A 25265-nucleotide genomic window follows, 5' to 3' on the forward strand; every position below is an offset into this window, starting at 1 on the left:
CTCTACCTCTTCTTCTTTCTCTGTTTCATCTATTACACTCTCTCCCTCCCTCCGACTTCGCGCATAGGAGAGAGAGAGAGAGAGAAAGAAGAGGGGGAGGAGGAGGAGGGCACGTCTCCTTCTCAACGAGCGTCCTGACGTCAGGGGACGTTTTAAGTACTGTAGAGGGAAGGCTCCGTATTGGCGCGCGCCTGCTCTTCTCCCCCTTCCCCCTCCCTCCTTGTCTTCTCCCTCGCCCGCGCGCGCGTGTTCTCTCCCCTCGGAGGAGAGGGCGTCGACGGGAAAGTAAGCGCGTCGTCCCCTTTAAGGTTGCCCGGGTGACGGCTCGGCGAGTGAGAGCGAGGCCCATTGACGTCACGCCGGGCGGCGATTGGCGGAGGGAGTTGGGTTTCCGGTGGGAGCGATCGCTGAGGCGAAAGAGGAGGAGGAGGAGAAGAAGGGAGGTGGAGGAGGCCGCCGCAACTCGGGACAGCGGGAGGAGGAGGGGGGCCCGCTCGCGAGGAGAGGCCCAGGCAGGGAGGAGGAGGAGGACCCTGTGGTAAGTCGGAACCGGTGGGCCTAAGGCGCTCGCCGGCGGGTGGGGCGAGAGCGGGAGCTGCGGCGGCGGAGTGACGCGGGGGCGGCGAGGCGGGAGAGCGAGGGGCGGCGCGCTTACCTGAGGCGCGCTGCGGAAGGCGGCGGCGGCGGCAGAGGCCTCTTCCTTCTCCTCAGGTGAGGCGGAGGATGGGAGAGGAGGAGGAGGATAAACCTCCGCCGAGTTGTGAGGGCGGCCCTGCTGAGAAGAGCCTTAGCCTGGCGGGAGAGACGGGTTGCCCGAAGGGGGCCTTGGACGGGGCCCACGGGCACAGCTTGGGGGGGGGGGAGCACATGCGTGGCTTTATTTTATTTTTTTCAGGAAGGGGGCGCTTACGCTCCAAGGTTTATATCCCGGGGGGGGGGGAGGCAGAAGAGGGTCCAGGGGGCCAGACGCAAGTAGATGGGCTAAGATTAGGAGGAATGTGCACCGTGGAAGATGACGCCATGTAGACACAGAGAAGGAGCGCAGAATAAAGCCGCCTTTGTTTTTTTTTATTATTTAAGGAGAAGCCCATGAGGAAAATGGGTTTTTTTGTGGGGTTACTTCTGGTAGACGATTTAAGAGAGAGAGGCCTGTAGATTTTTGGAGGGAGGATCCTTTTACAAAGAAACCAGATTTGTGATCTTGGGGGAGAACTTTTAGACCTGGGGGGGAGGTTAGGATTAAAGGGGGAATAATAGGTTTGGGGTGGGTGGGGCATCTGTTTTAAAGAAGTGGAAAGGTTACTGCTGAAAAGTGCCTAAGCCAGAGTTTAGCTGGGTCTGCTTATCTTACAAGCAGTTTCTTATGTATGGAGGGGAGGGAGGAAAGGGACCCATATCATTCTCTTGGCTTTGTAGTCATTACAGTGTAGTGAATAACCTTTTGCAGGATAGGGAGAGTGTCATTTCCCCCATAGTCAAGGAACAAAACAAGCAAGTGCTGCCTTTGAAGTAGCCCATATTTGCTGTGTACAGTACTTGAATTTCTGGGTATTCCTATCCTGGGGAAATGAGCTCCCAGTGAACTGTGCTCCCTTCTCACAGGAAGGAAGCATCTTAGGGCTTTCCTGTTGCTTTTATTTATGGAAGCCACAGGGAGATAACTTGAAAGATGATCAGGGTAGGTTATTCAAGGCTGCTATAAATTACAAACGCCCTTTTGTGATAGACAGGCTCTTCTTTGTGATTAGAAAATGTGTGCTATCAATTGCACCCGATATTTCAATAAAATGTGAGGACCCCTACCCCCACTTAGAATTTTGACGAGCTGTTTTGATGTCCTGGGTTACCATCTTCAGGTTGCTGTTTTCCATTCACTGTTTAAAGATGACTGTTAAATAGTTATATGAGGAATTCTAAACACTCTGTGAGTTTTCTTGGCCAGAAAAGGAGCCCCTGAAAATTACTGCAGTGATCTTAAAATTCCAAGCATTTTACCTGGAAGCTACTTGAAGCTACTACATATCTACTTTGCAAATACCCATAGCAAATAAAAGTCCTTTATCAGCTGTTAATTGCCAGTTGGTGAGAGTATCTAGCTACAGAATTAGTTTGGTCTTCTTTCTATTAAAATGAATGCTCTTCAAAGCTCTGTATGATGAAGACTTTAACATGCTTCAGACAATTAAGAATATTTATTTGAAATAGAAGCTTCATGTCTGCTACTTCTTTTGCAGTTGTGTTTGAGCACTGGTGTCTGATGCTGTCTATCAGCAGTGTGAATGCTTTTTCCACAGGCTTATTTGCAGGCTGTCACAGAGCCATGGCATTAACTCTTGGACAGTTAATTAAGGCATTTATTACTGACCTTCATTATGCAAGTTGTCAAAACAAAAGAAGTAACTGTAGAACTTCAAGGCAGCTTAATGTAAATGCCAGATAAGTATGTGTATGTTTTTTGAAATGGAACAGGTGTATTGTAATCTTTAGATTCTTTACAAGCATTGCAGATGACACAGATGCCATGTGTTTGTAGTGTGGGCACTTCACAACATTATATTTTGTTGTCATGCCTCTGTTTCCTGTTGGGAAGGGTTATATATGTTTATCTCAAGTATATTGCCATCTGTGTCATGTATCTAAATATCTCACCTAGAAAAGTATGTATTAATAGAACAGTAACACTTGGGAGTTATTCACTTTCTTCTTCCTTCCTTTTTGAAAGGCTATACTGGGATCAGACCCCTTCCTGTAAATTCTGTGCATACCTGTAGTGGTTGCAGCTAGCTGCATCTCAAGTAAGTGTTGGGCAGTTGGAAAATAATGTATTTTATTTCCACAAAACTTTATTTTTACATGCTATTACAGACACAGTTCTGGATATGTTGGTTTGCCAGTTGTGGAAATCTTGCATCCAGTAAGATTTTGCCTGGGAGCTGGCATTAATTGCAGTATTTTATTTTTACTTTATTGGGAGCAACTTAGCTTGACATAACTCCTGAGGTAGCATAGACCTCTGTTTTATTCCGTTGTTAACATTCTGTTCATCCAGAATGCAGACAAATACACTGAGCACCATTTCAGTTTAGAAGCATATAATGTTTTGATTTCTGCTAATTAGCTATCTCTGCAATTAAGAGTGGCTGGCAGCTATGATCATTGAATATCATTAATGTAATATGGTGATAGCAGGGCATCTATCTCTTGGGGTTTTTAAAATACGTTTTAATTTCAGATAGCAGCAATGGCCACTGGCAGCACTAACAGTGAAGAGGAGCGCAGCCTCCGTGAATGTGAACACTATGTCCAAAAACACAATATCCAACAACTCCTGAAGGATTGCATCGTCCAGCTATGTACAGTGCGACCTGAGAGACCCATGGCATTCCTCCGGGAATATTTTGAAAGACTGGAGAAGGTAAGAATAAACTCCAGGAATGGGTGCAAGTAGGAAAACCATTTGCAACTTCTCTAGAATATTGGCCGAGAGTACATCAACAGTTTAAATGTTCCAAGGGGAAAGTGCAGCAGTGTTTTTGAGTTTATTGCCATGTGATTTCTAGAAAAGCACCTGTGCAATGCTTTCATAAAATTATTTGAAAAATAAATAGGTCTCATGAGGGGTACAAGGTCAGATTGTGTTACTTTGTGAGATACTGGACTCTTGACTCATGAATGGTCAAATTTTGCCCTTGTGCATCTTTGAGAGGTTTTACATATAATCAAAGTAGAATTTCATATCAATAAAATGGGACAACCCTCTGATAAACAATGCCACTGTTATGCAAATTGGGCATAAAAAATTCTCTGGTCGAAGTGGAAGCAGCAGCAAATCCAGAAGCTAGACAGAGACACCTGATAATTCTGCTTTTAGGAAGGAAAAAAAAAGGGTTTTAGAATAGAACATATTTTGCAAGAAATAAACTCTTGGGCATTCTTATGAAACTTTACCATTTAAATATGGTGGTCTTCTTAGCTGGATTCAACCCATAGCATCCCATATAAGTCATTGCACAAGCAGAAGAACTTCCAGTCACATAGTGAACGGGTATTCTCCGTTTTTGCTCCCTGCACTGGCCCCAGATTTACTCAGGAGGGTTAAGAGATGGCAAGGAAAGATGGCTCTGTTGTTTGAGCAGAACTTGCTCTGCTTTTGCGGTGACTGGCAGAGCAGTGCAACCTGCCTTTACACTAGAGCATGGCTGGGAGTGGAGGTTGATGGAGCAATTATGTCCCTCCACTTTGCCTGCTGGGCTGCTGCCAGTGGAGTAATATAGATGTCACTTGTTGGTGGGTAGATGGCCCACTGGTAGGCTCCCCAGTGGTGGAGCCGAGCAGGAAGAGTTGAAACTGTGTGTTCTGAGGGAGGTGATGGGACTGGATCCCAAGTCAGATTCCCAATTACTGCCAGCTGCCATCAGGCCTGATCTGGATCTGAATGCTGCGCCAGCCTGGAGCTGACACAGGGCGCAGGACTCCCCCGATTTGAGCTGCAATGGCAGAAGGTTTGGATTGTGCCCTTAGTTGGATCATCCCAGATCTGATTTTGCTTTCAGTACACTTTGTATAAAACTCTTATTAATCTAATCACAAACCAGTCCTTAGCTGAGTAGCCCACTAATTGTCTTGCACTTTTTACAAGCTATGTGACTACCCAGTAAATTTAGATGGCTGTGCAGCAAAGCTACCCAACAATTTCCCCCTCTTGTTCTTTGACTGCTGTGTCACTAACAGCTTCTCCCATCACTGTGTCAACATTCTGTGGAAAGAGAGAAGGTCAGCAGCATTCATCCCATAGCAGCTGACGACTTAAAGGCAAATCATAAGACCAATATTTAGTGATTCCTGCAGTCATTGCTAATTGTTACAAATTAATTCATATATTTTCCCTAAGGCACAATGTCGGGATAATAACATACTTTGTTTTGTATAGAAGAGTAATTTTGTTCAACTCCCCAGTTTTTGTATATTATGCACTAGTACTTTTAATTCATAAGAATGCACAGAGATTCAAGTGTTCTGTCCAACTTGCATTTTGGCTTGATCTAAATGCCAAGTTATACAGATCCCTAAAACTAGGCAAGTGATTTTTCTGAGTTTATACGTTATTGGCTTGGATCCAAAAGTGTTTTTCACCAGCAGAAAAGAAGCTTCCATGTATTCTGACAATTCCACTGTTCTGCTGCAATTCCCAATGCCCAGTCCCACACCATTTAGAGGGTCCCTTGACACTTAGGGGTAGTTTTTTGGGGGAGGGAAAGTGTAGGGAACTATAGTGGGAAGAGGAGCAAGAAAAGCTGGATCTACGCCACTGCACCTTTAGATAGAATGCTACAGTTTTAGTCTAGTTTTGTTTTAGTTGACCAGTGCAGGTCTATTGAATAATAGGGGCAGAAAGGTTAGGGTCATGCATGGTAACCTTTAAGACTATTTTGGTCATCTTTTATTGAGTATGTATATTAAATATGATTTCCTTTGAATAATGAGTGGTAGCTTTTATTGATTTAATTGAAAGTTGGCTAACAAAGCTTAAGAGCTTTGTTTAAGATAGTTGATATTGCACACTTTCAGTGTAACTTCAGTGCTCTGTGGAGCTCACAGTACTTTAAAACTGTAAGGTAAACTGTATGAAGGAATAAAAAAGACAAAACAATGTTCTGCTGTGTTAATCTGGAAAAAAATACAATTGGCTGTATGCAGTGTAGTGCTAAGGTGAACGTTCTGTTAATGCAAGGGTTTCTCCTTGCTCACTGGAATGCACTCCCCATACCCTCTAAATCTGTTCTGGCAGTTCCCCCAGCCATCTAGAACAGATCTAGGATAGCAGAGGGCATGGGCAGGAAGGAAAGGGGCAGGATCCATACTGCCTTTTGTTTTTAGACTGCTGAAAATAGTTCACATTTTTCTCCTGGATATAGTTTTATTAACTGTTTTGTGTCTGCATTCTGGGATATGAAAAAAAGACTCCACTGTTTACAAACCAGGTTTTTGACAAAATGTGTTTTATAGAGCCAGCTCAGCCCAGCGGTTCCATCAACCAACACGTAGCTTAGATCCTGCAATCGCCCACAGCAGTTTGAAACCCGTGGGCGCTGCCTGGCTTTCAAAAAAAAAGAAGTGTTTTATATTTTATTTTGTTACCTTGACAAAATGATGAGTTGTAGAAATGCGGGCAAAAAGTGTGTATAGTTTAAAATATTAAAATATAATTTAAAGATGTTCATGCCTTTTATTAATGAATGAAATACAAGGGCATTATGAGTAAAGGAACTCGCTGTTTTTTAATTCAAAGAGCAGCTGTAATGTCATCATTTATGTAAACAGTATCTGAGCTGTATTGCAAAGATGAACTATTAAATTCAAAAGTTGACATGGTAAAGAACTATGTCTCTCTCTCTATATATAAACAACATCTATCTATCTATCTATCTATCTATCTATCTATATGAGAAACTAGAGGTATAGGATCCTTTTTTGAGTTTCATTGAAGACTCATATTTTATAAACATCTTAATGATAACAGACCACTCCGCAAAGCAATGTGCCAGAGCAACATCTGACTCAACAAAAATATATTTCATGCCTGGTGCATTTCTTTGAATGCAATAATTTAACATTCAAAATATCCAGCAAATGGCCTCAATTTCATGTATTGGACTCAACACTAGTATAATACATGACAGCTAAAGCATCAGAAGTGTTTAGAAACTTCATCCAGATTTTTGTACTAGGTATAAGTAGCTGTTAAAAGTGTGTCAATTTAAAAAATATATTCTGTTAATTACAAATGTTTGAAATACATCAAATTCCTCTTCCCCAACACAAGGCCAGCCAGATGGGATTAAAATTAGTGAAATGTTAAAGCATAAAGCCTATATTTTCTGCCTCCTTGCTTATAACTCCTTAGGACAGGGATAGGGAATCCCTGGTTTATAAGCCATATGCCCACATGCAGATTTCATCTAGCTCCCTGGGTCCCTTCATATCCATCAGCTGTTCAATGAGGAGCAGGTGAGGGAGAAAGGGGTCTGTTGTGCAAAGTGTATAATTGCAGCTCCTTTCTCCAACACCACAGCAGAGGTGAAAATCTCAGCAAAGAGGGAGACGTGTGTTCCTTGCAAAATCCATGCATTTTTGCAATTGTATACATGCAATTCCCATTGTATTTCGAAGTTTAAAACTATGCAAAGCTTTAAGGCAGGACTTGCCATTCAGTTCTGTATTGACATTATTTGCATTCTTCTGGGATTACTGAGTTCTCTTTGCTTTCTGCACAGTCAGGACAGATAAAGGGTGTTTGAGACCTTTAGCTTGAGTCTTTGTCTTTAGCCTCTCCCATTTCTGAAATCTGCTCAAAAGCCATTGGAACCTTAGCCCGAAAGAGGTCTCCTAATAGACACCTTTCAGGCTTCTGCTTGTACAGTGGGGCTTTCTCCCCTTTCCTTACCCCTGTGTTACCTTTCACGAGCTTATGGAGGCCACAAACATTTTAGATTGGAAGTTATAATCTGAAATTGCACGGTGCAACTTGATGGCCAGTGTTTAAATGAGGATAAGTGCAAGGGAGGAAACAAGTTCTCCCAGGAGCATATGCATGGATGTGAACTTTCTACCCTTGTGGATTATTAACATTGAACTGTTTTATTTCACTGCAGGAAGAAACAAAACAGATCATGTGCCAGCAGAAAGCCAGCTCCCGTTCAGACTCGCGTGAAGATGAGATTTCTCCCCCTCCACCCATGAATCCGGTGGTAAAGGGCCGCAGAAGGCGTGGTGCCATCAGTGCAGAGGTTTACACAGAAGAAGATGCTGCCTCTTATGTCAGAAAGGTGCTGCATCCAGTTCTTATTTCCTGCAAGGCATATTTTATGTCTTGTATGCACAATTTCCTTCTTATCCTATCCCAAATAAGGTTGTATCAGGCCTTTCCCTAGACAAGTTGTGCTAATGCCTTCCTAACTTGACTTTATATTTCTCTAACATAAACCTGGATTTCTGCTTGGTTGGGTTGACATAAGTTGAGTTGACAGATATGGAGGAAATAATTATTAGAAAAATCTTGGCTGGAGGAAACAAACCATTTCTACCTGACTCTGCAATGTCTGCTCAATTAATATCGACTATAACTTTCCCAGAGGAGCAACCAGGTCTCCTAGGACATTCTTGTGATCCTTGTGACTTCTATGTAGTTTCCAGGAAGCCTGATACTAGGGAGTTGACCCTTGGGGGACCTGTAAGCACAATTACAGCTCCTCAGAGGTGTGATGTTAGTAAGAGGGAAGTATCCTAGGATGGTAGTTATTAAAGATTCCCAATCATTGTGTAAGAGCACCATTAGGTTATGTGACTCCTAAAACCTGCATCAGTTTCAAGTAAGATTATTTTGAGTTCTGAATGACCATTTGAGGTACTGGTGTGTCTAGCAATTTGGTCTATAGACTTATCAGAGGCAGTGGACAAATAATTTTCTACATATTGAGGCTCCTGATAGTTGTGTCTTATCTGAAAAGACACTTGTAGATCGGCCATTGAATCAGCACTTACCCAGGAAAGATACATCTCATTCTGGACACTTTCCCTTTTCTGGGCATCTAGAATGTAGGCATAATTTCATGAACATGCTTCTTAAAGAAGTCTTGAGAAGCTTTCCTTACCACTTGAATGACTTCTTCACATAGGATGCACAGAGCTCCCTTCCAAGAAAGGAACTCCTCAAATATTGTTGGTAATGGGTTTGCTTAAAGAACATTTGCTCTGAGGTCTTTAATTGGTATTGTTTGTGTGTTTCCATTCCACAGGTTATTCCAAAAGATTACAAGACTATGGCTGCTTTGGCAAAAGCCATAGAGAAGAATGTGCTTTTTGCTCATCTTGATGACAATGAAAGAAGGTAGGAAATCTGTGAACACGGATAGTTAAATAAACAGAATTGAGCAACATGTAGAAAGAATAAATAGGCTGACTGTGAACCAAGTTTTGAAACCATGCATAATGTTAACGATAAATACAATACCTCAAGGACCACCTCTCCCCATATGAACTGCACCAGATCCTCCACTTGCCATCTGAAGCCCTTCTTTGTGTGCTCCCTCCACGGGAGGTCCGTTTCAATGTTGGATCCCTGCTTCTGCAATGCTCTCCCCAGGGATGTTTGCCTGGCGTCATCACTACATATCTTTAGACAACAAGGCAAAGCTATTCTTTTTTTGTTTCCGGTCAGACCGTTGGCTTTTAAATGCCTATGTCCTTTTTGCATAGAAGGGTTGTTTTAATCTTGTTTTTTTTTAAAAAAATAGGATTGTCTTTTGGATTTTTTTAAAAAAATACTGGTTTTAATGTGTTTGTGTGTGTGTTTGCTTAAAATATTGTAAATTGCTTTGAACGGTGGCAAAAAAACAGCTAGCTAACAGATAAAAATAATGCAGTATAAGTTGCCTAGCCAGGCCAGTTAAGTTGTACCGAATGGTTTTTGGGCCCCCACTTTCAGACATTGTTGTGGCTTAGATTGCCAAAATGCCATATAATGGGCTCTACATTCATATAATTATTTGGATTAGTTTGGGGCAGGGGTCTGCAACCGCGGCTCCGGAGCCGCATGTGGCTCTTTTACACCTTTGCCGTGGCTCCGGGGCGGAGGCGCATTGTGCGCCCCAACACTCCCCACTGTGGCGGGCGCTGTACTGGCTGTGACATCGCATAGGGGCGGTGCATGCGTTAGTCACGCACCGTCCTGACGTCACCTTCCCGCCTGCCTGCTACATTGTAAGGGGCATGTACGCTGGTCACTGTTTTGAAGGGGAGTGAACAACACACACACACACACACACACACACACACACACAAGGTAACTTGTTAATTTAACGTTTATTTCTATGAGGAGGAGTAATTCTGAGGGGTCAAACAAAGAAATAATAAAAAAGTGACAAAAAAGTTATTTTTATAATGACAAGTTTTGCGGCTCCCAGTTTTTTTTCCTGCGGAAACGGGTGCAAGTGGCTCTTTTTGTCTTAAAGGTTGCAGACCCCTGGTTTGGGGCAAGGAGAAGAGGGGAATGTTCATGCTGATGTCAGCCTATTTATGTTGCCCCTGTGTCTGTCAATATGGGAAGAGATAAGAATAACCTGAAGTTTAATTCACCAATCCTAATGTTTATGCTGTGAACCGCCCTGAGATCTATGGGTATAGGGCAGTATACTAACTGACTAACTAACCAAAGCTTGTGTGAGCACTGCTGTTTTGTCCCCTCTCCAGAACACATTGAGCAACTCTAGTCTAGACTTTTGAGAGATGCAGTCTCCCTAATAACTGCATGCTAAGCTTGTCTGTATTAGCACACACATGCAATATGTTAGATCTTTTGTTGAGTAATTCTGAAATCTTTTTCAGTGATATTTTTGATGCCATGTTCCCTGTCACCTATATTGCTGGCGAGACTGTGATACAGCAAGGCAAGTGGTTGATTGTGATGTTGGTGGAAAAATTACTTAGCCTTTGAAGATGTTCAATTGCTTTCTGTTCATCTCATTCACAAGGTTTGCTAAAAAGATCCCAAGTATAGAATTCCAGCTAGTTTTTCAGAGGTGGGTGGGCAAACACTTTGGTCACTTACCTTTCAGAAGGGACCAAGGCTAAATGGTAGGGCATGTGTTTTCAATTCTCGCTAGAGCTGGAAGTGTCCCCTGAAACACTTGAGAGCTGGTGCCAGTCAGTGTCAACAGTACTGAACTAGATGCACCAATGGTCCCAACTGGTTATCAGGCAGCTTCCTATGTTCTGGCCCCAGTGGTAGCTGTTTGGGTTTGCATTCCAGTGGTGGGCCTCGCCAGATGTGCACACAGTCACACACTTCTTAACACAGGCATGCACATATTCTTCACTTTCTCAACTCCCCCTCTCATATGATCCATGTAGATCAGCTGAGAAGGGGGCATTTTCATTCCCACTGTAGCATGCACTGCGAGGAGGATTAAACATGTCTATGGGATGTTAGGAGAGGGGTAGTACCTTTGCTGGGGGACATGTTATGCTCGTTCTGGGGTAGTTTGTCCACCTTTGGTCCCCACCCTGCACTCAGCTCTCACCTGTGGCTCCTAGAAGCTGTCTGCATGCAACAACAGCCACACCCCAGGAAACGACTTTTACTGGCCGACTAAACCAGGCGAGGGCAACCAATGGGTCAAAACCCTCAGTGAGTTAGGGACTTCCTCTGTACGCAAAGAGGGGCTCTGGCAGATTGAGCGGATGAGACCAATAGTGCATTAAATGGTCTAGAAGGCAGTTTCTGCATGTGGAGGGGCAGATGGGACTTGTCAACCTGGGAAGGTAGTCCATCTATGAGAAGGAAAACTGATCCTACACCTCTGCTGCCTTGCGGGATATTTTCAGGAGAAGAAAAAGCTAAGGAGTAAACCCTGCAGAAATGCGGAATGGCAGCTGGATGACGTCTTGTACACCTCCTTCTGGCAACTCTGGCTGACAGCCAAGCTGGACCACACCAGCAAGGCCATGAGAGGAGTGGGGGCTGGGTCTTATCGTCTGGGATATCCCAGGAGCTCCATACACACTGCCCAGGCTTGCATCCCAGGAAGGTCACTTCAGTGCTGCTAACGGAGCAGTTTGACTTCGCCCCCAGGCACGCATTCCATTGTCTCTCAAGACAGACGGATGCCAACAAAGCAAGAACAACCCTGAACACTGTAATGGGGATGAAAACTGCACCCTCCCAACAAATCAGTTGATAAGCCAGGAAGGGCCATTTTCATCCCCATCACAGTGTTGGGTGGTGAGGTTAAAATCTCCCCACCCAGGTTAATAAGGGAAATACCTTTGAGGCGGGGGCATAGCCTGAGGAGGGTCAGCAGGCAAAGAGGTTCCCCGTCACTGAGCTTAGACTTGTTTTCCCACATTGTAACCATTTCAGTGTTATATTTGAATTTTGTGGTCAGGTGAAAATCCTCTGCCAGCAATGGCTTTTGCAATAGGGCATTGATCAAAGAGCACTTTACCTAGACTAGTTACTAGTCTTATCTACCCTGTCATACTGATAGCTGGGCAAATAGCTTCCTTCATTTTAATTACATGTAGGGGTGAAGTGGGAATTATAAATATAATGAATATATTTGACTGTGAAGCCTAAAGGAAAGCATGGCTGTTCCAAATGCAAAAAAAAGCATATGTGAGCTTTTGTATGGATGTCATTTTGTGCTGGATGGTTCTAGAATGGAAGAGGTTGATAACTGCCTCTTCTAAACTTATAATTGTTTCTCAAACTTATATTTCAATTTTTTTCTGTAGGTGATGAAGGGGATAACTTCTATGTTGTTGATCAAGGAGAAATGGATGTAAGTCTTTTCTAAACTATATATTACTGCAGCGCTCCAGAATATTTTAAGCACATACAATGCATCACATGGGCAATAATGGGAACATGTCTATGTCCGTGCTTTTGCATTTCAGACAAATAAATATCAGGGACGTCCATCTTTCCCTCACCACAGTTTCCCTTTCCTCTAGCCTTGTCTGAAGCTTATTTCTTACTGCCGTTTGTGTGATGACAGAACAGCAGGCAGACCAGCAAGCAAGCAGCATGGGTGGCAGGCAGACCAGCCAAGCTATTTAAAGGAGGCAGAGAGGTGCTTTCTGAAGCGCCTCCCCAATTAAATACCACCAGAGGGGCATTTAAAGGAGCAGGTGGAGGTACTTCAGAGACCAGCTTGGTTAGGTGTAACAGGAGGAGGGGTTGGTAAGCAGGAGTGGCAGCCCATCATGTCATATATTTCTTTTCTGCCTTTCAAGACTTTACTGTTGTTAGCCGCTCTGAGCCCGGTTTTGGCTGGGGAGGGCGGAATATAAATAAAATTTATTATTATTATTATTAGTTTTCCCAAGATGGCTTATATTAAAAACAGATACACAATTTTGTTAACAGAAAAAACATACAGTATAAATCATAATGCAACAGCCATTTAAAAATAAGTCAATTACAATAACATTCAATAACAAAAATGTACCAGTAATCAGGCTAAACCGAGACTCTGAAATATAATGTCTTAGAACAGGCACCCCCAACCTTCGGACCTCCAGATTTTTTGTACTACAATTCCCATAATCTCTGACCACTGGTCCTGTTAGCTAGGGATCATGGGAGTTGCAGGCCAAAACATCTGGAGGGCCACAGGTTGGGGATGCCTGTCTTAGAACTACTAAACTGAAAAGCCCTAGTTTTTAGGTTGCATTTTTATTTACAGTTTTTAACCTGCTTTTCTAATTCTCAAAGTGGTGGAGAAGCAATTAAAAACATTGTAAGTCTATACATGTTTATTCAGAGTTCAGTCAAGCTTAAAAAGGTAAAGATACCCCTGACCGTGAGGTCCAGTTGCGGACGACTCTGGGGTTGCGGCGCTCATCTCACTCTATAGGCCAAGGGAGCCGGCGTTTGTCCGTAGACAGCTTCCGGGTCATTGGGCCAGCATGACTAAGCCGCTTCTGGCAAACCAGAGCAGCGCACGGAAACGCTGTTTACCTTCCCACCTATTTATCTACTTGCACTTTGACGGGCTTTCAAACTGCTAGGTAGGCAGGAGCTGGGACTGAACAATGGGAGCTCACCCCGTCGCAGGGGTCGAACTGCCGACCTGATCGGCAAGCCCTAGGCTCTGTGGTTTAGACCACAGCACCACCAGCATTCCTTCAGTCAAGCTTACTCCCAGGTAAATGGGTATAAAAATTATGCCTTATGATAACAAATCAAGCTGTAAGTAGCTGGCACATTAGGTAGTAAAGGTAAAGGTACCCCTGCCCGTACGGGCCAGTCTTGACAGACTCTAGGGTTGTGCGCTCATCTCACTCAATAGGCCAGGAGCCAGCGCTGCCTGCAGACACTTCCGGGTCACGTGGCCAGCGTGACAAGCTGCATCTGGCGAGCCAGCGCAGCACACGGAACACCGTTTACCTTCCCGCTGGTAAGCGGTCCCTATTTATCTACTTGCACTTAGGGGTGCTTTCGAACTGCTAGGTGGGCAGGAGCTGGGACTGAACGATGGGAGGCCATCCCGCCGCGGGGATTCGAACCGCCGACCATGCGATCGGCAAGTCCTAGGCACTGAGGTTTTACCCACAGCGCCACCCGCGTCCCTAATATTAGGTAGTACATCCTGTTAAATAAATCACTTATTTACAATTTACTTTTCAACAATGTAATAGCAATACAAGAAATTTTCCCCACCCTGGAACAGAAGATTAATGTACAAAATTATGCCATAAGTCCATGTGCAAGGTTGGTGGATGCCAATCATCAGGGTATTCATTTGAATAGTTTGCAAATGGGTACCAAACTTCAATAAAATAGTCTGCATCAATACATGAACCCTTTGGGCTAGTTTTTCAGATAAGGCAGTAGTCCATGCATTCTGTCTCCATCATATGCAAATGTTCAAGCCCTTTCCAATTCTGTGCCATAAGTAAGTAATCACAGCATTAAGAAACTACTAAGATCCTTATATAATAAAGCTCGTTGATCTACCATAAAAATTGTTAATAAACCCAAACTTGGATTACACAGTACATTGTGATTTGTAATATTACTTATTTCAGCTAATACTCCTTCCTAGAATGAAATCACTTCTTATTTGATTATTATGCAAGGGTCGAACAAATGGTGCCCAGTGATAAGCTTTTCTCAAAACAAAAACAGAAAACCTCTTGGCACATGTATTTTGTGGAATATTACTGTGAAAAGGAATTAGAATATTATCCAAATTGGAACATTTAAGCACTTTTGAAATGTTCCGTATCATATTTTTTGAACCATATTGTTTCAGGGGATACATTTGCAGCAAAATTCCTGTCCTCCTCCAACTTTGTGTGTTGCATCCTTAGGTATATGTTAACAATGAATGGGCCACTAGTGTTGGAGAAGGGGGCAGCTTTGGTGAACTCGCACTGATATATGGAACACCCCGAGCAGCAACTGTCAAAGCAAAAACTAATGTGAAACTGTGGGGCATTGATAGAGACAGCTATAGAAGAATCCTTATGGTAAGTAATTTTTTATGTTTTTAAATAAATGAATTTGAAAGAGAGTGTGGCTTTTTTGGTGTTGAGGTATTCTGACTTGAGTTTGTATAAATCAACATGAGCATATAGGAAAGTTGTACGGCAGTGATGGAGAACTCCTGAATATAGCACAGTCAGTAGAGCATGAGACTTTTAGTAATCTCAGGGTTGGGGGTTCGATCCCAACTCTACAATTCTGTGATTCTAGGTGCACCCACTCATCTGATCCTCTGCTGGGGGGGGAGGGGCTTTTCATGTAAAGTGTACCGTTTTATTTCCTTCCTCCGCCTTGATCTTCATGCAGAGGAGAGGATGTCTCGGCAGACTTGTGTTTGCAATGAAGCAAAAAGTAGTTACGCATTTTGCAATTACATGCATGCAATTTTCAGGATGCAATTGCATTTTGAAGCTTGAGACTTTCAATAGCAGTAAATCTGGGCTTTCAGTTGAGCTTATTTGCATTCTTCTTTTTTTAACACCCACACCCACACCTGCTGTTTTTCCAGACAAAGCCAGTCTTCTGCTGGGGTTACTAAGAGGTTTTTACACACTCAGGACAGAGAAAGGGTGTTGGAATTTAAAATTAGCGCAAGAGAACTATATTTATATCCAAGGCTTAGATTCCTGAAGACTACTGCCAGAGAGTTTGTATTGAGTATTAAATACGGGAAGGTGAGACACATCTTTTCTTCACACACTGATAATGGGACCTGTGGATTTCTAGTTTACTATATCCCAGCCAAGCTTTTCTTTTCTTTTTTACTAAATAACTTTTAATGGACAAAAGGTCTTGCCTATTAAGTTGAGCAAACGGACACTTCAGTAAGAGTGAATATTCCTGCTTACTCTGTTGTAAAGGCCAAAAGAGACCTGAGTGGGATTTATGGACTGTCTGAGATACTTCGACGGCATCGAAGCTGCTACCATGAAAGGAAATCCCATTTCTTGAGCCCAAGTTCATTCTCTTTGTGCAGGCATATGCAAACACGGCCCTCCAGATGTTTTAGGATTGCAATTCCCATCATCCCTAGCTAACAGGACCAGCGGTCAGGGATGATGGGAATTGTAGTCCCAAAACATCTGCAGGGCTGAGTTTGCCTGTGCCTGTCTTTGTGCATTGACAGTATTGGATACAGTCCACCATTTGACTATTTACAGTGCAAGCCTATAGGTCCATTCTTTGACCTAAGTTCAGTCACTTCAGAAGTGGCTTACTCTCAGATAAGTGAGTGTATAATAAAGATGATGATGATAAAAAATAATTTATACCCCGCACATCTGACTGGGTTGCTCCAGCCACCCAGCCTTAGTGTAAATTTTAAGGGGATATGATCATTAGTTAATTTAAGGGTTCATGATCATTAGCTAATTATGGTGGAAAACTGGGCTTACAGGCAGCTTAGGGCTTATATTAGAATGGTGTACACAAGACTTGAACCATTTAAGTTTGCCGTCATATATCCAGTGGTTTTCAACCAGTGTGCTGTGGCACCCTGGGGTGCCTTGAATGAAAGTCAGGAATGCCACGGGCAACACTGGCCTTTGTTCCTCTTTCTTTCTTTCTTTCTTTCTTTCTTTCTTTCTTTCTTTCTTTCTTTCTTTCTTTCTTTTTTTCCCTCCCTCTGATGCCTTCTTGCATCCCTTCCTCCCAAAGGCTTGCGTTGCTGTTTGTTGCAGCAGCCCTGGGTACAAGCTCCCCAGGCGAATGGTGCCTCTGGGGCTGGCTAGGCGGTGTTTCCCAGACCTCTGTGGGGCAGTGTGAGGAGGCACCTCTGTTTGGGGTGGGGTGGGGGTCAGCTCAGAGACCAGGGGCAGCAGTAGCTGCCCAGAGGACTCTCAAGGAGAGGAGAGGAGGCTGAGGGAAGACTCCACAAGGGATGGTTTTCAAAAAAGGAGTGACATAACTAGGCTTCTGAGCATGGCAAAAAGAATGTAGTTGGTCTTGGGAGCCATGGACTAAAAAAGGTTGAAAACCTCTCCTATATGCACTTATCTGGGAGTAAGTTTCACTTAACTGAGGAGGACTTACTTATAAGTAGAAATGAATAGGATTGCATTGTAAACATTTCTATGACCTGTTCCATTTTTCCTGGTATTCTAAATTGTTAAACGAGTAATTTTCAGATCCATTTGTGTGTGTTTTTCTCCTCCAGGGTAGCACATTGAGAAAGAGAAAGATGTATGAAGAATTTCTTAGTAAAGTGTCAATACTGGGTGAGTGTGAATAGTTTCTTAGCATCGCTAATAGAATATTTGAGTTTTGCCCTACTCTGAACATCGCAGAGGGAGCATATAATGTTGAGGTGCTGTGCTTGAAGCTACAGCTGCTAAATCACAAATTGTGAATGGATGATTAATTTGTTTATGGCAGTAGGAAGAAGTGTGGTAGAAGGGTTTGCTGTAGAAAAACTGGAGGAGCGTATCCTTATGTGAGATGAACTGGGGATCTAATTCTAAATCTTTGGGATACAGCAAACCATCTTGTTTTATTTTTATTTAGAATCCCTTGACAAATGGGAGCGTCTCACAGTAGCTGATGCTTTAGAGCCAGTACAATTTGAGGATGGACAAAAGATTGTGGTGCAGGGAGAACCAGGAGACGAGTTCTTCATTATTTTGGAGGTGAGTATTAATAACAATGTTGTTTTGGAATTAGCTACTAGCAGCTGTATTTGTCTGATACATTTCAGTTACTTGGGTTATATTAACCTTCCCCAGCCAGGCGCTTTCCAGATGTTTTGAGCGACAGCTCTTACCATCTCTGACCGTTGGCTATGCTGGCTAGGGTTGTGGTTCAACATCTGGAGGACACCTGTTTGGGGAATTCTTCTGGATATGATGAAAGGTGGTTCTGTGTTTTTAAAAAGTCATTTGCAGACTGCTTGCATCAATACTGGTTCTTTGGACATAAAGCGTATTTGCAAATTATTTTCTGTGATAACAGATTTGATCATAGATGACAATAAATCCCTTTAACAAATCCTGTGGTGGCAGAATTATACATGTAGGATTGCTTAGTTCAATTGTGAAATGTGCTTCTGAATATATTTTATCATACTCCCCTTTTGAGGATATTAGGATTAAATGGGATAGGTTAAGACAAGTAATTTAATGGGGATGTTTCTGCTTTAAGTCATGAAGTTGTTGCTTTTTGCATAGGATTACTAAAACAAATCTGGTCATTAACTCTTTAATTCATTTAAAGGGTACAGCTGCTGTGTTACAGCGCAGGTCAGAGCATGAAGAATTTGTTGAAGTGGGCAGGCTTGCACCATCTGATTATTTTGGTGAGTTTTCTTGCTGTTTTAAGTTGACAGTGTCGTTTAAATACTTAAGGCATAAGACCAATGCAAATGACATAATGGTATATATTTTTAAAGCAGCCCCCTTCCTGGTCCCCTGAGACTTGGCTTCTCTCCTCCCCTTTGCTCCTTTCAATCTCATGAGGCTCACAAAAACACGTAGACTCCTATAATACCACCCTTCCTGGAATGGAGAATAAGCCACGAGATCATATTGTAAAGTAAGAAAACATTGAAATCGGCTTGATATGATTTTAACCCATGGGAAGCTACAGAAGAAAAAATAGTTTGTAATTTAGTAACAAGTAAAGCAAACTTCGAGGAAATTTTTCAAGTTGGATGCTGGCTTCTGCAGTTGCTTAATTGTTTTTTTGGACATAGACTGTACTTGCACGATCAGATTCTGGCTTAATAAGCCAGGATATACATGAACTTCATACACCCACAGTTGTATCCTTTGTTCCTCCCTTCATGAGACCAGAGAAACAAGTTGCAAATACGTACCATAGGTTCCCATGTCATGCAATCTGGGAACAACTGTTAATTGCTTCCAGACCAATGGGTTAGGGATCAGAAGCTGTTTTTAAACCACGGTTGGCATCTGCATCCTAGCTTGTTTGGAGATGTTGAACTATAGCTCCTGGTTCGTATGTACCAGAAGCTGTGGTTTATGACTGCTTCCTGGTTTGTTTCCCTATTTACATGAAGAGAGGCTGCACGTGAGTGTATTAAGCTCATGCAAAAACTTGTCTCATCAGTCGAGGATATGATCATATGTATTGGGCCATTTAGTAGTTTTGCATCTTTAACATGCTTCTAAAACTTTGGATTCAACTTCTGTAATGGAAAACTTGAGTTTGGGATGATAGAAACATTATCGTCGTCTATTAATTAAATAAGCTGGGGATTTATTTTTATTACTTGCTGTAAGATTAAGTATAGTACTACTCTGAACAGAAAATACTACCAAAGACCTGACATAGGAACATTGAACCTTGTCATGACTCTTACATCAAATTATGGAGATACTTTTAAGTGTAACATTTATGGAAATGTTACTTCCTTCTTGAAGATCATGTAGTACATGAAGAATAACTCAGCACATAGAATTGTACTATTTGAAATATTAGAAGTATAAATGCCTGAGTATTATTTAAACAATAATTGCAAGGATACCTAGTGTTAGAACTGGAATCAGATTGCACAGCCAATCCCTGCAGAAAACAGCTTTTCCAAGCATAGGGCTGGCAAAAGCCCCTTGCGCAGTAATTTCCAAGTGTCTTGACAACCAGCTGGCTACTGATTGCTTGGGAAGCACTGAGCAAATGACTTTGACACTTCCCTTTCCTCTGCTCTTTCCAAGCACACTCTGCGCTTTAAAGCTCTGTGTCCAAGCACCCCCACTTTTTTATTCCAGAGTTTCTCCATGAGAACAGCTCTTTAGCACTCAATTGAAGCAAACAACAATCCACAGAAACTCTGAATTAATGTTTGCTCCAATTGAGCACTGAAGAGCAAGCTTTCACAGGGAAAGCCCCAGGACAAAAAAACAAAACCATGCTCAGATATGGAGCTTTAAAGGGCAGAAAGAGCAGGACAAAGTGTAAGTGTGGATAAGCCCTCTAAGCACACTTCTCCCACAATCTTTCTGGCCCTTCACATCTCTGTCTATAATTCTTAACACTCTTACACTATGCAATATTTTGGGATAATTTTAGAGCAGTCCTCTATTTTGGTGAAGTCTGTTGATCTGTTTCAAATCACCTCCCCCCTCCCCTTACCCTGTTCTATTTGAAATGAATATTTTGTTTTTTAGGTGAAATAGCCCTGTTGATGAACCGTCCTCGTGCTGCCACGGTCGTTGCTCGTGGCCCATTGAAATGTGTAAAGCTCGACCGGCCCCGATTTGAGCGTGTCTTGGGTCCATGCTCAGATATTCTCAAGCGGAACATCCAGCAGTACAACAGCTTTGTGTCTCTGTCTGTCTGAAGTCTCCCTTCTTCTTCAAATACATGCTTCACAAATGCAGACTGCTTCATTACTCTTGTGCAGAGCCACATGGCCACTGGCTATTGCAGCTTCCTGTCTGTCTGAGGGAGGGGAAAAGAAAACAAACAAACAAAAAAAGAAATCAGTTGCTTTTCATGGCACCATTTTAATTTTTAGAGCATTTATTTTGGTGCTCCCAATACAATTTAAAATAAATAGAAAATTATATGGAGTCTTTTTGCTGTTACTGCTTTTCTCTGTGCAATGTACAGTGTCCAACTCGGGCAGTGACTGCCATTCCTTTCGCTGGGAAAATTTCCTAGTACCAAGGTTATTGCCATAGAGTTAAGGATGTAACAGTGGAAAATTATTAAGAGGCACACATTTCTCAACTGGTGAGTTCCTACATTTATTTCAGGGCGTGGTCACTTTCTGCTGTAAGTACTTCTCTTAGCAGAGGAACTTACCCTCTAAGCTCAACTTCTTGGCATAAATGTTCTGGATATGGTTATCTTTGGTTTGGTTTACTGAGATCAGCTCCTTAGTAAAACCACAGTTAGAAGTTTGATAGTTTGATGCATCAGTTTCCATTTCAGTTGGTTCACGACGGGCTTGGTTATCGTTTGTCAGGTTTTTGTGTACAAGCTTTTGTTCTGGCACCTGCTGCCAGTGTTGCTGATATTCTTGCCACAGTTACCCTTCCCCTTTGCCTGTTCTCAGTTGTGAATATTCATATTTGCCCCTTCTATTTTTCCCCTGTGCAATTTCTCAATACCCAGCCAATGGATTAGACACCTATATATTGGTGGTGGTGTTGGCAAAACAATTGCACTGCTCCTTAGCTAGTGCCAAATAGTATACCCCACATGCAGTGTATGTAGACCAGGAAACTGAAGGGTGCATCCTGTGCGTTCAGTCTTCTGTCTGACCCTTTCAAGCTTTGCCTTCCCTCTTAACTTCAGCACCAGATATTGAATGGTTCTGTCGGCATTCAATGCAGGACTGGACTACACACTCCTTGTTAGATGACAAGAATCTGGCTCATGTGGAAGAGTGGAAACAGAAAATTAGTGTCCTGTAAAACTCTTGTTACTGAATCTCTTTTGTCCAATCAGAAGTTTTAGTAACTTCTAACCTTTCTCAGATATTCAATCTGAGCAGATGTTCAGTCTCGAGTTTTGTTCTCTTTGGTTTGTCCCAGATTCTCATACCGATCTGACAGAATAGCTTTTGGGAAAGTTGACCCTGTTGTCAAGTCTGAAATGTGTTTCAGTATTTACCAGGTTTGTGTTACAATATTTTGTGTGCACCCTGTGCTGCCTACTATATGGAATGTTGCAGGTGGATAATGTAGGCAATTTGGTTTCCTTATAACATGTAAATTATCTAAAACTAGTCTAGGGTTTTATTTGGGAGTGACAGCAAGTTTTTTGCATTAGTTGTGCAACTATTTCTTACCAGTCCAGCTCCCTGCCATTCCCTCCTTACTTTCCCCCCAGAAACTGGACCTGGTATGCACCATTCTGACTTGTTGGCTGCTGGAAAGAATGCTTAATTAAATATGATTGGCAATGTCTGGGGAATAGGAGCCTTAGTATATATATATAAAAGGGGGAGGGGGTATTGACATGTCCTCATTTCTAGATGCATATAAAATGTAAAATCTACATTGTGAATTCTTTCTGTCCGTGCTGAAGACTTTGATGAGGATATGCCTTTGGGAATTTCCACCTGTGTTCTCTTCGGGAGTCCATTAATGCTATTTTCCTCCAAAACTTCATTCAGTTTGAATCTATCCAGGGATTGCTCCCCCCCCCAATACCTTTCTTACTTTTGAAGCTTGATTTGATCCTTGTTAAAGCACCAAAAAGATTTTAAATCTTATGTAAGCTAGTTAGAGCGCCACAAAAATGCACATTTTTTTATATAAGGCTTTCTAATCAAGTTTCACTACTGCGTCTTTTTAGCTTGCTGTTTACTCCCTTTTGTAGTTTTACCAACAAGATTTTAAGATGAACCAGCTACGTCTGAGTTAAATATTAATCACAGTTAAAGCTTTACCTTTGTGTGCAATTTAAACATGTTTGAATCCACAGTTGGTATAGTTTGCCTTAGCTAACATTCAGGGCTTTAGAGGTAATCTTTTTTGCTAGGACACCTTAGCAAATAAAAAAATCAAAAAAATCTACTGCCCTAGAGTGCTATAGTCAACCAGAGGACCATTTTTGTATCGTTACCTGACTATAAGTCTGACTTACTGTATGTGCTAATATATTCCTTTTGTTATAGATTGTCCTAATGGCAGGTAAAGCAATAAAATGATTTAAATTCTTAAATGTAATCAGCGTTTTTATTATACTGGTCTGCAGTTTCTAAGCTGGTGCGGACTAGGCAGGGACGGGCTGCATAATAGCTCTAGGCCTTTCTTTGGCAGAAAGTGAGTTTCATAGACTGCTTCCTACATGAGATGCCTTCCTTTCATGTGAATGACTTGTGGGTTAAATAGATGTGATATGGGATGCAGTCTTCTTAATGGGTGGCTACAGGTGTGAGCTATTTTCCGAAGTGCCAGACTTGTGGGTGTTTATGTAGAATTCTTTGCTGTGGCTCTGTGAGCAGCATCAACTCTTAGGTCGCGTTTTCTACTTTTCTACTCAACTAGCCAGTGTTGGCAGGTATCTCCATGTGTACATGACAAAAGAGAAATGCAGCAATTTACTCTGAATAGTTCTGCTGCAGTTTATTCCAGAATGTCCCTGTACTCGACATCTTTCCAACTTGTTCAGCAAACAGTGGACTTTAGTCTCAGGTGAGAATGGTCTGGGAGTGCCTGATGTCACAGTGTTACTGAGGCTCAGCCCACGCTTATCTGGCTCGTGAGTTAAATAGGAGCCCAATGTAAGGGCAGATTATTAGATAAATAATAATAGTGTCGCCTCCTGTTGTAAGTGGCAGCCATGTCAACATAGAATCCATGTTAGTGGAATTTCTAACTGTAAGTTTGTGTTGCAGTTTCTCTTATTGTATGAAAAATATACACACATCTCGCTGATCAGCTGGTAAGCAACCATAAAAACTGGGCTTTGGGGCCAAAACTGAAAAGTAGAATGGCTGACCAAATGCCAGCCTAGTTAAGATATAGAGACTACATCAGGTACATTGATTAAACTAGTCTTTTCTACTGTCTCAGCCACAAAGTGACTGCATTAGTGCCCTTCTTCCTTGGATCCTCAGGAATGGGAAAATCTTTGCCTTAAACTGTTAATACATGGAAGCTATCAGCAGAGGGAGCTCGACAACAAGATTTTCAAAGTAAGTAACAAAATATAACCCATTTAATACCACTTCATAGTCCGTGTAAGAGAAAAGGCATTCCGATTCTAAAGGTCAAATGGAAATGGAAAATAAGATCACATGTTTAATGGAAAACACTGACCAGGCAAAATTCAAATGAAAGATTAACAATTGTGTTGGGCTGTTTTCCAGGGTGGCTGATAAAAGGTCTTCCTGCGACTTGGCCAAAGCAGCTGATAGGGCTGAATTGTGCCCTTTCACCCAGGTGTAAATACTTAAGACAGGCACCATTACAGACTGCAAGTGTTGCCCTGTAACTTTGGGAGTTACATAATGCACAGATAAGGTTTACTTCAATGTATTAGCATTCATGGTGTTGGAAATCAGTTAGCAGCTGAACTTTGGAAATCCTAAATGTCGAAGCTATTGGGTTGTATCCAGTGAAGCTGTCATCATAGTACAAGGGTTTCCACCTGTGCAACGGGTCGTCCTCTCCCTACATGCGCCTTCATTCTGCCCTGAAATCTCTGGAGGTGGGGTGGGCAAGGGAATTTTTTTTTAAAAAAACCTTAATAGCCCAATGAGAACTGAGCATGATGATTGGATTGGGGAGCGAGGCAACAGAGAAGGGTGGGGAAACTGGCCAGCCAGGTATTTGCTGGACTACAACTCCCATTATCCATGACCATGCTGACTGAGGCTGATGGGAATTGGAGCCCATCAACACGGAGAACACATTCCCCCAGTGGCTAGTAGGAATTCCAGTTGCAGGTCTCATTGGTGCCATTTCTATTTCAAATTGCTGTAGGTTGAGTTCACTGCATCTCGACTATCTTTATACTTGTTTTGGAAGCCACTATTGTTTTATAGCTGCTTAGAAGTCTCCCACTGTAAAATATAGGTACTTTCCCTGCTCTGATGCAGTTGGGGTGTGTGGAGAAGTTAGCATGGCTAGGGGTTGATACTTTTCAATATATCTGCTCAGTTCTTAGACTGTACCTGCCCAGACTGGATGGCAGAATTTATATGCATACTCATGTAGTGGCTCCTTCATGTCGCTGCTGTAATGTGCATTTTGCCCTTATATCTTGCATGTCAGTACTGCCACTATCCTGCATGCTGTGATCTTGAGGATTATCTGAAGCCCTGTGGCCGGATTCGACTAAGCTGTTGCTCAAGCACAGGGGTCAGCAACCTTTTTCAGCCATGGGCTGGTCCACCGTCCCTCAGATCATGTGGTGGGCCGGACTATATTTTGGAAAAAATATATGAACGAATTCCTATGCCCCACAAATAACCCAGAGATGCATTTTACCGTATTTTTCTCTCTATTACACGCAGATTTTTTCTTCTAAAAAGGAAGGGGAAATGTCTGTGCGTGTTATGGAGCGAATGTGGGGGGTCCCTGGAGCCGATTAGGGGAGCGCAGGAACAAAAATCAGCAAAAATCAATCGTGCGTTGTGTCCGAGAGGGAAACCTGAAAAGAGGAAGTTGCAGCTTTCCTGCATTCTGCCTCAGGGTCTTACTGCCCACCCTCCTCTGTTTCGTTACTGTGTTTGCTCAAACGGAACAAAGAGCAGGCAAATCCCCTCCCCTCCAGGCAAGCAGAGGGGAAAGCAGAGGTCTTT

General features: G+C 42.5%; 1 protein-coding gene and 1 long non-coding RNA gene across 5 annotated transcripts; both read left to right on the forward strand.

Moving 5' to 3' along the window:
- Positions 1-161: 161 nt before the first annotated feature.
- Positions 162-22678, forward strand: PRKAR1A (protein kinase cAMP-dependent type I regulatory subunit alpha). 4 transcript variants are annotated; one of them, XM_083490348.1, is made up of 12 exons: positions 162-538; positions 2723-2795; positions 3233-3415; positions 7653-7826; positions 8796-8887; positions 10384-10445; positions 12292-12338; positions 14875-15033; positions 17205-17265; positions 17552-17673; positions 18257-18338; positions 20170-22678. In XM_083490348.1, exons 3-12 carry the CDS (start codon positions 3242-3244, stop codon positions 20340-20342), a joined length of 1146 nt encoding a protein of 381 aa, XP_083346474.1. In that variant the 5' UTR covers positions 162-538; positions 2723-2795; positions 3233-3241; the 3' UTR covers positions 20343-22678. The 4 variants fall into 4 exon arrangements, with proteins under 4 accessions (XP_083346474.1, XP_083346475.1, XP_083346476.1 ...); XM_083490349.1 differs by having other exon boundaries at positions 399-535; XM_083490350.1 differs by having other exon boundaries at positions 537-711.
- On the forward strand, positions 12348-14492 carry LOC310700729. Its single transcript, XR_014522766.1, has 2 exons — positions 12348-13770; positions 14141-14492. It is a non-coding gene; the product is annotated as an uncharacterized lncRNA (long non-coding RNA).
- Positions 22679-25265: the final 2587 nt, after the last annotated feature.

Source organism: Podarcis liolepis (genome assembly GCF_965112155.1).
Source record: "Podarcis liolepis genome assembly, chromosome: 2".
NCBI classification, from domain to species: Eukaryota; Metazoa; Chordata; class Lepidosauria; order Squamata; family Lacertidae; genus Podarcis; species Podarcis liolepis.